General features: G+C 36.5%; 1 protein-coding gene across 7 annotated transcripts; it reads left to right on the top strand.

Moving 5' to 3' along the window:
- LOC112741621 (uncharacterized) lies at positions 1-7,517 on the top strand. 7 transcript variants are annotated; one of them, XR_011870686.1, is made up of 8 exons: positions 1-723; positions 840-984; positions 2,476-3,187; positions 3,314-3,395; positions 4,666-4,752; positions 4,832-5,099; positions 5,204-5,555; positions 5,775-7,517. XR_011870686.1 is itself a non-coding variant. In XM_072213809.1 (7 exons), the coding sequence occupies exons 5-7, from the start codon at positions 4,741-4,743 to the stop codon at positions 5,254-5,256; spliced, it is 333 nt and encodes a 110-aa protein (XP_072069910.1). In that variant the 5' UTR covers positions 1-723; positions 840-984; positions 2,476-3,187; positions 3,314-3,395; positions 4,669-4,740; the 3' UTR covers positions 5,257-5,725. The 7 variants fall into 7 exon arrangements, 1 of the variants encoding a protein (XP_072069910.1); XR_011870689.1 differs by having other exon boundaries at positions 4,842-5,099; positions 5,775-6,116; XR_011870688.1 differs by having other exon boundaries at positions 4,669-4,752; positions 4,842-5,099; positions 5,775-6,116.
- Positions 7,518-11,885: the final 4,368 nt, after the last annotated feature.

The following is an 11,885-nucleotide window of genomic DNA, read 5'->3' on the forward strand; positions in this document are numbered from 1 at the left end:
GCACTTCATTTTATTTAATAATTGTTATGATAACTAGATTTAACAATTCTGGTTCTGATTTTAACTAAGAAAAGATTGGGAGTTAATTATCACTTACTTCTTCCCTTTTCCTTTTCACGCTAAGCAGCTTTAACCCCTTTTTCATTCTCTCTGCATTTCACCGACTCATAAACAAAGGAAGCACACTCACATGCACGGAGAAGAAATCTAAGAAAGAGAGGCAGCGTCGATGGAAGAGGAAGACGCGCTAGAACTGGTAGGTCGCGTTGCTGCTGTCGCTGCGCTCTACCCAACTGTCGTCGCCGTTCTGTGGGGCCGCCGCCATCCCTGAGCTTACCACCGTTGCCCTTGTTGCCGAGCAAAAGGGAAAAAAGCCACGCGGCAGAAGAGAGAAGGAGGGAAGCTCACCGCGTCACAGTTGTCGCTCCCACCATGTCGCGCCGCGAAGAGAGACGAGTTCGCGTAGGGAAGAGAGAAATGCGTCCGAGAGAGAGAACGAGCACGAGAGGAAGGAGACAGCCGTTCTCATCACTGCTAGAGGTTCCACCGCCGTTGTTGGTGCCAACCGAAGTCACCGCCGCCTTTGCAAGCTTTTTCCCAGCTGTTTTGGTTCTGGTCCTGCTGCAACTCGCCAATGTTCCTACTCATTTCTGACATCTGTTCAGCCTTCGCCAGAGCTCGCCGTCGCCGGAGAAATACTTCCGAAACTTCTCAAATCCGCTGGTAACACTACCTTAGTACCAATCTGGTTTTTGGCTTTTCCTTTCTTGAATTTGTCTTGCTTCTATTTTGTTCCGTTGTTTTGATTATGAGCTTTTGCTTTAACTTGGAATTTCCAGTACCATTCTTGTTGCGCTCTGATCGGTTTGAATCCACCGCTTTTCTTGGTGTTGTGGTCATTGTCGTTATAACGGGGAGTTCATGTTGTTGCTACTGTTGCAGTTCCAGTTGCTGCAGTTTCAATTTCTGAGTTTCAATACTAAGGTAGGGGTTTTCTTAAAACTTATCTTATATTACAGAGTTGTTATAAATAGATATTACCGGGAAAAACATACTTCTGTGATTATGTTTGTCTTGTGGATGTGGTTGTTTGCTCGACTGAGTTACTGGTTGCTTGATTGATTGAGTGGTGTACGGTTGTAACTAAGAAATTGATTTGAAAGGTTATTTAGTTAATTATTATGAAAGGTGGTTTCGTTTTGGTTTTGAAGTTAATTTGATAATGTAAATGAATCGGCTTTGGAAATGATTTGAGATATGAAAAATGAATTGATTTTGGAAGCTGGTTTGATTTTAAAAAAGATTTATTATTGACATTGATTCGATTTGAAAATAATTTGATATTGGAACCGGTTGAATTTTGGAAAGTGATTGGGATTTGGAAATGGTTGAGAAAGAGTTTGAGAAATATTTGGATGGGACCCGAAAAGGGTGGCAGAGTCCGAGTTTTAGAAGAAATGCTGCCGAAATTTTATAAAATTGGAAGTTTTGTTTGAAGTAATTATTTAAAAAGATTTGGTTTTAAACGTTATATGTTTTAATATTGATTTATTTAAAAGAAGGAATTATGTCTTGAATTGGTATCGTTAATGAACGGAATGGAAAGAAGGATGGTGAGGATTTTCTTTGAAATATGGTTTCTGAATGAAATTGAAAATGAGATTTGAGTTGATGAATGATGATAATTTTGAGAATGTTGAGATATGATCTTTGAATTATTCATATGGCTTATAAACTTGATTTATCTGAGATACGAGGTTCCCTGGATAAAGTACCATGGCTTGCCACCACGTGTACCAGGTTGAAAACTCGATACTCTGTTGACCCTACGACGTAAGTGTGACCGGGCACTATATAAATTCCCGGGAATGTTACCCCCATTGAGCAATATTGATTATTTGAGAAAAAGCTATGCATAGACTCTTGGGGATGCACGTCGGGGGACAGTCTAAGGACAATTCAGACTTGTCGGGTTGGCTGGATAACCGACAGATGAGACTCATCAGCCATAGGACAGGCATGCATCATATGCATTTGTATGCTTTGTTTGAGTTTGAACTTGTTTTGGTTTGCCTAATTGTTAAAGTGTTCTTAACTGCTACTTGAACTATTTGCTGTAACTGCTACCTACTTGTGTTTTCCTTGTTTGTCTTTCCTGTGTTTGTCCTGGCGTGCTACGTTTGAGAATGAACTTTGGTGCTGAATTAATGACTGTGTTGTTTGATTGCGTGGTGGGTTTCTGATTGAGATTTTCTTATAAGAAAGGAAAGGTTTCGGATTTCTGAAAGATTGAACATTATTTCTTTGAAAAGGTTCTGAACAATTACCTATTGGCTTTTAAAAGATTCATAAGGCAATGATAGTCACTGGGCTTGAAAACAATTTTCTTGTTAAATATCTTCTTATGACAACTTTGAAACTCTGTGGTGAGACCATGTGGTTAGGTTCTCACCCCCTACAGTTTTACCTTTTCAGGAACTAGATGAAGATGCATTAAGAAGAGTTATACTGTGTTTGGTTTATATGCTGTTGTGTTAATTAGATTATTTTCTTTCCTCGTCTTTGTTATTACAATTTTGTAAGAGGGATAGGAGTTATATATATAAGAAGTCTTGTATATGAATCTATACCTGCTTGTTGTTTTAAGATAAAATATTTATTTTCGGTTTTCAAAAAAATCAGCGATACAGTGTCGAGTCACAGGCTTCTATTTTAATATTAAGTATATAAAGTAGTCGTAATACTTCTTGCTATCAGAGTGGCGCAGCCGGAAGCGTGACATTCTGGTAGTGAGGGTGTTACACTATAAGCCAAGAATCAGTCAAATACAGTTGGGTTTGGAACCGAAAGCCCAATTGACTCCAACATCCCAAAAAGTAACCCACGGTAAACTAGAATAACCCTCATCAAAAACCCTACTTTCACTGTTTTACCAGAAATTTCAAAAACATCTTCACACGTGCCACACCACCGGAAAAATCGCGGAACCCTCTTCCCTGTCCTCTGCGGCCTCCGCAACCCCGTGCTGAAGCCTCAACCCACCTCGCGCCTCCGCGCCTCCGGGAACTCTGCAGCTGCATGCAGGTATACCCGGCGCATCGGAAGCCTCCTGTTGCAGTTGCGCCTTCCGCTGGTGTTCCTCCAGTTCTCCAGCCCAGCATCTTCTGATCGTCTCACCAATTATCAAGTATGGTAGATGTTTCCTCTGATTTCCTATGCATATTTTGAAAACAGAATTGGACATGGTTTTCTGTGTAGTGGTAATGGTGAATTTTAATTGAGTGGGTGTTTCTTCTATGTTGGTTTTGCTCAGGTAATATAACCTCGGTGCATCACTGGTGGTTGTCAAGAGTATTAGCTGCATCTTTTCCTATTATTCGGAAGTTTCATCACAGGTAATTTTTTTCTTGATCCCTAATTGAATTTGGGTCTGTTCTTAATAGATAAAATCCAATCGAAAAAAGTTTGATTTTCTGATTACACATTTATACGAGGTTTTAGATGAAATCTGTTGGAGTTTGTAAGTTTCTAAGAAACATAAAATTAGAACTTTGATGATAATTCAAAGAAGCTGATGAGGAACACGTGAATGGTGCTATTGTTGTTTCTGAAATTGTTACTGTTTGACCCTTTTTGGGTGTATGTAGTTCTTTACCAAGTGGAACATATATTTAAAGACCATGTCTTTATTTATACATGTTTTATTATTGAAAGGTGTTTCTTCCTTGGAGCTTTATGCTATGGGCTTATTTGTTATCTTTGGTTAAGAAGTGTTTTTTTTTTTTAAATTCATTGGGGGTAAGATAGGTACTTCAATGGTAATTGTGATATATTTTCTAACTGGAATTGGGTTTGAGCTGATTTTATAAACCACCAGCAAGAAAATTTGATTTTTTCACCAATAAAATTTACGCAATTCATCAATTGCCAGAGTTAAGCCTATATAAAGATTAAATAATTTGTACTTGTATTATAGATGATGAGCTTTATTTACTATACATACAGTGAGCTCATGATGTTGGTGGAACATAGCCAGCTGAGTTTTGTGATGACTGATATTAAATATGATTTTATTTGTTCAGTACAACTTAATTTTCATTTGCAAATATTATTATCGTAAATTTATGTGCACTGATCATTTGTACCTGAAATAGACACAACTGCAAATTTCTTATGGTATGCATTTTTCAAATTGAACTGTAAGCGGTTCTTTGCAAGGATTCAATTTCCATATATGTACGTGCACTTAATAAATTAAGAATATGTATATTGAAATATTAGTCACTCAAGCTAATTAAAAGAACAATAATTGTGATTTATTTTCGAATTGAGATTGGGTCTGAACTGATTTTATAAACAACCAACAAGTAAATTTGATTCACCAATATTTGTTGGTGGTGTTACTACATCTCTTGGTGTTTATTAGATACCTAGAACGTAGAATTTGAAATGGTTTATTCTTGTTTTGTAATCTATGTTTAGCTTCAGGAACCACTTTGTTGGATGTTACTGAATTGCTATAACTAGCGAATGGATGTTTCTGTAGTTAGAATTACTACTTCGAATGTTAGTTTGATATGGTATTAATTGATGTGGGTTTCATGTTGCATCATCAACCATGTTTTATTGAGAACTCTTCTGATGTTGCCTATGATGTTTGTACAGCAGTTTCCATTAAAGGTTTAGGGGATGTTTTCTGTGAGACCGTAGCAGGATTGATTTGCAGCAAAACCAACCAACATGGGAAAAAAGGTAACATGATGTTTACCATTCGCAGATTACCATTCATATTATCGTATGTGTGACTTACCGTTTGTCTAACAATTAATAGAAATTGTTAGAGTCCCGATGCTCGCCCAGCTACATACATAACATGATGAGAACGCTATCTGAAAATAACTCCGTTGAGAAGCTTGCGGAGATTGATGAGATCGGATTTGGATTCTTGAGGCATGTTCCAAATTGGTCTGTAAAGCAAGCCATCATGGTTCACCTGGCTGAGTCGTATCAAGTAAAGCAGAGAACTTTTGTACTCGACATAGGCAACATCCGCCTCAATGCTGAGTTAATCGGGAAGGTCTTCGGCCTTCCGTCTCAAGGTAAGTTCCGATATCTTAATTACCTAGTCTTGCATAGGCATGCTGGCATAAATATCTTTGGGCATGGAAATATTACCATGCAATAACACATGAACATGTTGTAGGGGATCCATTTCCAGCTCTCGATGAGAGTAATCCATCCCACGTGGCCATTTAAAAAGGTTCCATAGACGGACAACAACCGGGCTTCGGGATTTAGTTTACAGTTGTCCAATGGCCACGGAATCAGATAGGATGGAGTTCAGGAGATACTTTCTACTGGTGGTGATGAAAATGTTCCTGTGCCCCACCACTCAACAGGTTCTCTCTCCATGGCACATCTACGCCGTGTTAGATGTTTCTGATCTGCAGAGATTCAACTGGCCGTTGGAAACTATGAAGTGGTTTGACCAGGCAGTCGAAAAGTATAAGCTGAAAGGGAACAAAACGTATGAAGGCTGCATGTTCGTCATGCTGGTATGACGCAATGACCATTACCAAATTCAGTATGCCGTTGTTTTGTGAACGAAATAAATTGTATAATAGTAATTTGCTTTACATTAGTTTGGAGAGTTCAGTCTCTAGTACTATTATTTATATGATATTTACTGATATGTTGATGATTTACTTGAATCTTTGTCTACTAATTTTGGATGCTTCGGTGTATAATTTCATCTGAATGTTTCTTGTCACTAGTTCTGTGTCGCTTTCTGGTCAGTGATGATCCCCTTTGGCGTAGTCCCAATGCATCTCACCCACTGCGTGAACACCCACTCGAAACTAGGGATCTCCTCACTGCCAAGTAAAGCACAGCCAAGAAGAGTAGACTTCCCATGGTGGTTTACACCAACAAAGGATGCAAACGGTAGACCATGCCTGAGAATACATCAAAAGCAAATGTAAGGTAACATGACAAATTTAACAGATAACTGCTCCTGCAATTCACCAATAATTATACAGACCTGTTTCTCCTGTACGTGGTGTCGAACGACACCACATCTCCGTAATATTCATACGAAGCCCTGCACCTTGCATCTACCTAGAGTGCGCTCCTAAATTTATTAGCATCGTCAACATCTATGGCATAAAAGAAGTTGGGATTGATTTTCTTCATTCGAACGAAATAATTCATCATCCCATTGAAGTTCGCATTGTCATCGGAGCATCGGAGATTGCTTGTAATGTAATTTCTGACATCCTTTTCTGAGAAACCCAGGTTTGAAGACCCACCAACTTCATTTGCCAGTGCTAGATACGTCTTGTTGGGTCTTATGCCAGCCTCGTCATTATCCGTAATGACGCACTTGGCATGCATGGTCAGCTCCCGGTACTCATGATAGTGGACAACTTTCTCAGCCGAACAGGGGGTGAGAATGCCTCAATTCTACCCTAGACACAACCCAACATTCCTTCTCCCTGTCCAGCAAGACATACATTCTTGCTTTGCATCTCATGGCTGTTATTCTGTTTGACCTAGTTGCTGCCTTAACACGAGATTCTCGATAACCCTCTCGAGTGCAGTGAAGAGATTGATTAATGGGTATCTTTGCGTCCTTCCGCATCTTGTCGAAGTTCGTGTTCCTGACTTTAGTTACAAACCCCAATTTCTTTGCATAACTTGCATAAAACTCCTGTGCCAAATGCAGCGAATCAAATCTCATTCCTATGACTGGGATTTCCTCTTCACTGAGCCCACTATGATCCGGCAACTGTAAAGCCAATTCATAGAACCAAATACAAATTAAAGATAGTATCAAAGTGGTAACTATAACGTGCTAACACACAATAAGAAATACTTCAAACCTCGCGTCTTAAATCCAACTCATCATTTCTCGTCACCATTGCATCGGTGATTTCGTCGACCTTCAATTAAAGACAATCGGGACAAAACTTTAATCCACTTATGACCATTACTATATAATGAAGCAATCCAATAAAACATATCAACAAATAAATGGAAACACATATAGCACTCAATCAGACTTTATAACTATCTCAAGTAAACAAATTATTTCTCCAATTTTTTCCAAAAACTAGTCATCTAATTACCATGAATAAGAAGCCTTCACAACACACATTTTAATAAAAAATTCTATTTGGAATTAATGAATCATTAACAACATGTGATTGATTGCATGCATTGTGACATAGACGGACAACACAGTGAGATTGAAATGGATCTTGGACTATTCGCACATTTAGGAGCAATATAAACTACCAATAATTTTGTCTTTTCCAACATAGATCTTACATGTCTTCCACACAACCCAATTAATTTCCATATCTACTATCTATGTCTATCTCTATTGGAATTTTTAGTATCAATGACATTAGCTAAGCATAGCCTTCTCCACAACCCAATGTATTCAATTTCAATCATACCTTATTAATATGTCCACTAGCAACGTCGGTGTGCCACATTTTTTTCAAAGAAATAAATTTAAGAAACATCTAAAAAACATGGAAAAGAAACATTCACACTTCAGGTTCTCATATAACATCATGCAATTCAAGACTAACATATACAACATACAACATACCAAGGAACCCTCTTAATTAACAACGCCATCGTCATTCAATTCATCATTGCCTTCACTAGCATTGATCATTGTGCTATTCGGTTCCCCTTCCGGAAGTGAGCGTTCCATGGAGAATTTTTTTCCCGAATATTTGCGCCGCGACGGCCACTTCTTCTTTTTAGAGTAAAAGCGGCACTCACCGAGGAAAAGCAAGGACGGAGTCCCGGTTTATATCATTTGATGTGGACGGTCTCAAGCAAGTGATGATGATCAACGTGACATACATGCAAGGCATCCAGGGACGTGTTGCACCAACGGCGGCTTCTTAGTGAATGAAAAGCGGCCCCCACGGTTGAAGAGTGACGACGGCGACACAGCTTGATTGATTGGGTGAAGACGGTGGAGGAGGTAGGCGGCTATGCTTCTTGGGGGAGAGAAAAAGAATGACGGCGCTAGTTAGAAAGGGTAACCCAGGGTAGTGAAACTGAATGCTCAGCGCATCTGTTTCCGTGATTCTCTCCTATGACTATCGTATCTTCCCTCATGTTTTGTATGTTGTCAACAATAATTTAAAAAACAAATTAAATTATAAATTAATAAAATTAAATTAATTATAATTAACTATGTTGTTCCATTCTTGGCTGATTATTAGTTGGTTCCATATACTTTTCCATCAGAATTTTAGTACTCCTGATAGAGGTCTTTACTTAATAACTATTGGAGATGACAACTGGTCTTCGTCAATATATGTGAACGGTAATTTCGGATGAATTCTTGACAAAGGATTAACAATTTTCCATACAAATACTTACATCGCGATATTATATCAATTGAAATACTTAGTATTTCCCAATCTGACTCTGCGACAGGATTTAAACTCTCAACACTTGTTTAAATAGACGGGTGAATTAATCATTCGATCAATCTAAGTTGATTCTAAATATAGTATAACTAAGTATTATGTTTGCGTAATAACTTGAACCAGGCATCCGCTTTTTAATTATTATCTTTTCAATCCATAATATTGTTTACGGGTTACTAATTAAACCTCTCCAATTGATCAGCATGGTATAATGATATAATTTGTTATAACTATGGATACAATTAGAAAATTGAAATACCATTTATATTTAGTAAATTTAATTTCAATCATAACAATATTTTTATTCCCAGTATTAGTTATAGGTAATTTTTATCACATACAAATTCAACTAAAATACTGAAATTTATTAAAATTAAGATAGAATATTAAAGATATTTATTTATTTGTAATTTAAAAAATTATAAATTCATCTTCCAATATTAGGACTTTGTATACAAAAATTTTAACAAATAAGAAAATAAACACGACTTAAATGTAATAATACAATATTATATTACATTTGGAATGAAATAATGATAACTTTTCAATCGACAATATAATTATATGTTGCTTTTTATATTTTTTTAAATATATTTGTTGTTGTTTGTGATAATTTGTTCGAGCAACATTGTTCATAATAAGAGTGGTAAAATCATGAGAAATGAAAATATTTCTCTGTATCACACGCCGGAATGCCCTACCAGCGAGAAATCATGCTACCACTAGGACACCTTTGCTAGATCTAACTAATAGTAAATTAGATATAGGGTTAAGTACTTTTTTTGTCCTTAACATTTTGGGTAAAAATCAAAATCGCCGCCAACCTTTTTTCTTATTAAAATCATCTTCAACGTTACAAACGTTATAAAATCATCCTTTTATCTATAATAATTTTTGAAATGACATAAAAATCCTTTCTTATTATCACTATCCACCCCACCCCACCCATTACCCCCACCCCTTTCCACCTAAAACAGAAAAATCAAAATGAAGAAAAGGAACAAAAGAGGGAGAAGAAAGAAAAGGAAAGGAAGAAGAGGGAGGTGACGGTAGGGAAGAGGGCGGCTGCCGCTGTCGCGTTGTGGCTGTAGCACTTGTTGCGATGGCCTTGTCGTTCGTCATCTCTCTTTCTCTCTGCTGGGGCTTGTCACGCCACCGTCGCTGGTGTTTCCCATCATTGCCGACGCCGGGGTTCAGCCGCTCTGTCGCTGCTAGGCCAACCATTTAATGCTCCCATCATCTTCTCTATGCATCCGCGGGCTTTCTCTTTGCCATCGCGGGACCTGGGCTCTGGTTCCTCTCCCGTCATGCTATGTTCTGCTGTGCCGTCATCGTTAGAGTTTCAACTGCTCCGTTGTCGCTGGGCAAGGGTTTCGTTGCTCCCCCATTATTACTGTACACCTGCTCTGTCTCTACTGTCGCTGGCAAGGGTTTCGTTCTTTCTTTTTTTATGTTTTTTTAATTTTTGAAGAACATAAACATCATTTTTTTTCTTTCTAATATTTTTTTAATTTCTGTTGTTGCTAATTTTGGATATGAAATTAATGATTGTTGAATAATTGTTTAATTTGAAATTTCTGTTAAAGGATAATTTTATAACGTTTTGTAACATTGAGGATGATTTTAATAAGAAAAAAAGGTCGGTGACGATTTTGATTTTGACACAAGACGTTAAGAACGAAAAAAGTACTTAATCCTTAGATATATCATATAAGAAACCATGATTTAGTCTACATTATCCATATGTGTTGTTTATTTTTTATTTTTTAATATATTTATTGTTGTTTGTGATAGTTTGTTCGAATAGCACTGGTCGTATTGACAAGAATCATAAAGTGATATGAATTGAAAATAATTGTGAGTAATTATATATCCTATAAGATATGTGATATTAATTGGTGTTTAATTTCTTCGACATTATTCATGTTAAGCCAACTATCAAGTTCTACGAAAATGAGAAAAAAGAGGGAATTTATTTGTGTATAAAATATGAGGTCTTTCAAAATTTGTATGATAGGTCTATCGTAAGGGAGTATTTGCCTAAGACCTTCTATACGAGATAGGTCAACTTTTGGCAGCACGGTGATTAATGGCAATTCAAAGGATTTAGACATCAAAAGAAGGTTGTATGTGATCCAAAAGATGAAATTTTTAAGTCATTAATGACTTATATTTAAATGTGTGTTTTATTTCAAATGTTTCAATATTCTAACAAATATATTTGCATTTGACATTTTACTTTCAAAAATAGCAACAAAATTATGCCTGGAAAAAACGTATTCAAGGAGCTCGCATAGTAAAAATGGTAGCAAGAAATCCTATGATCCTATTCTCAAATGTAGAGGTCAATGATCATCAAGACGGTTCGACTACTCAACCTATGCAACTTGAAAGAGGGGTCTTTTTAAACTATGAGAGTTTTCTAAACAATACCTTTGATATTATTTGAATTTATATTTTTGACATTTATTGATTGATATTTACGTGGAGATTATATCAGATAAACATACAAATGAGATACATGTTGGCCAAAATATTTCCAATTTAGACTGTATCCAACCAAATGAAAGGTTTGGCCTATTAATATATATCTTTGTTTCTCTCTACTTTGATCGTTTTCAAATTTATTGCATTATAAATTACTTAGTGTTTCATTTACCATCGACAGACCATTTTTGGTAGTGCGTGATGTCAGATCATCTACAACAGTGAAACTATGGGAGCTAATTTATCACAAGTTGGTGCAAGTGTGTGCGATGAAAATTATCAACTCATTACCACATTTATGGAAGTGTATAGAAATCATGTTTATGATTGATTAATTGATTACGAATGTAACATGTATTATTTTTGTATTTGTTCAGCTACCATGTGGCTATGACAATGTACTAACACCGTCCGTTATTAACTATACGTATTAATGGCTATGATGATTCTAATTTGGATCAAGTTATCAATAATAATGCACTCAATGATAATGATAAATTACTGGTATGCATATTAACAATCATTTCTATTAATTTGTTACTCATTTATTTGAATTTAGTCTATGTATGTATTCAATCAACAAAATATTATTTTTCTGCTCAGGTGTTCCTGGTGCTATTTCAATGCAAAGTAATTTTTGGTTAAAATTCATACTACTTGATAAGTTAACAATTATAATTAATATGACAATATACTACAATAAATATGTTTAAATTTATACTTACAGCTTTTGACATTGAAGATCCTGATTTTGAGTGTTTATTTTGTAAAGCACGAATGTGGTCGGATGAACAGTTGGCCAAAACGAATAAGTACAGACAACTGAAGTTTGGTTTATGTTGTATGGAGAAAAAAGTGGAGCTTCCACAATTATGACATCCACCACCAGAACTGGCACAACTCCATAGTGGTAAAGATATTATAAGTCAACACTTTTTG

The sequence above is a fragment of the Arachis hypogaea genome, chromosome 14 (assembly GCF_003086295.3).
Source record: "Arachis hypogaea cultivar Tifrunner chromosome 14, arahy.Tifrunner.gnm2.J5K5, whole genome shotgun sequence".
NCBI lineage: Eukaryota > Viridiplantae > Streptophyta > Magnoliopsida > Fabales > Fabaceae > Arachis > Arachis hypogaea.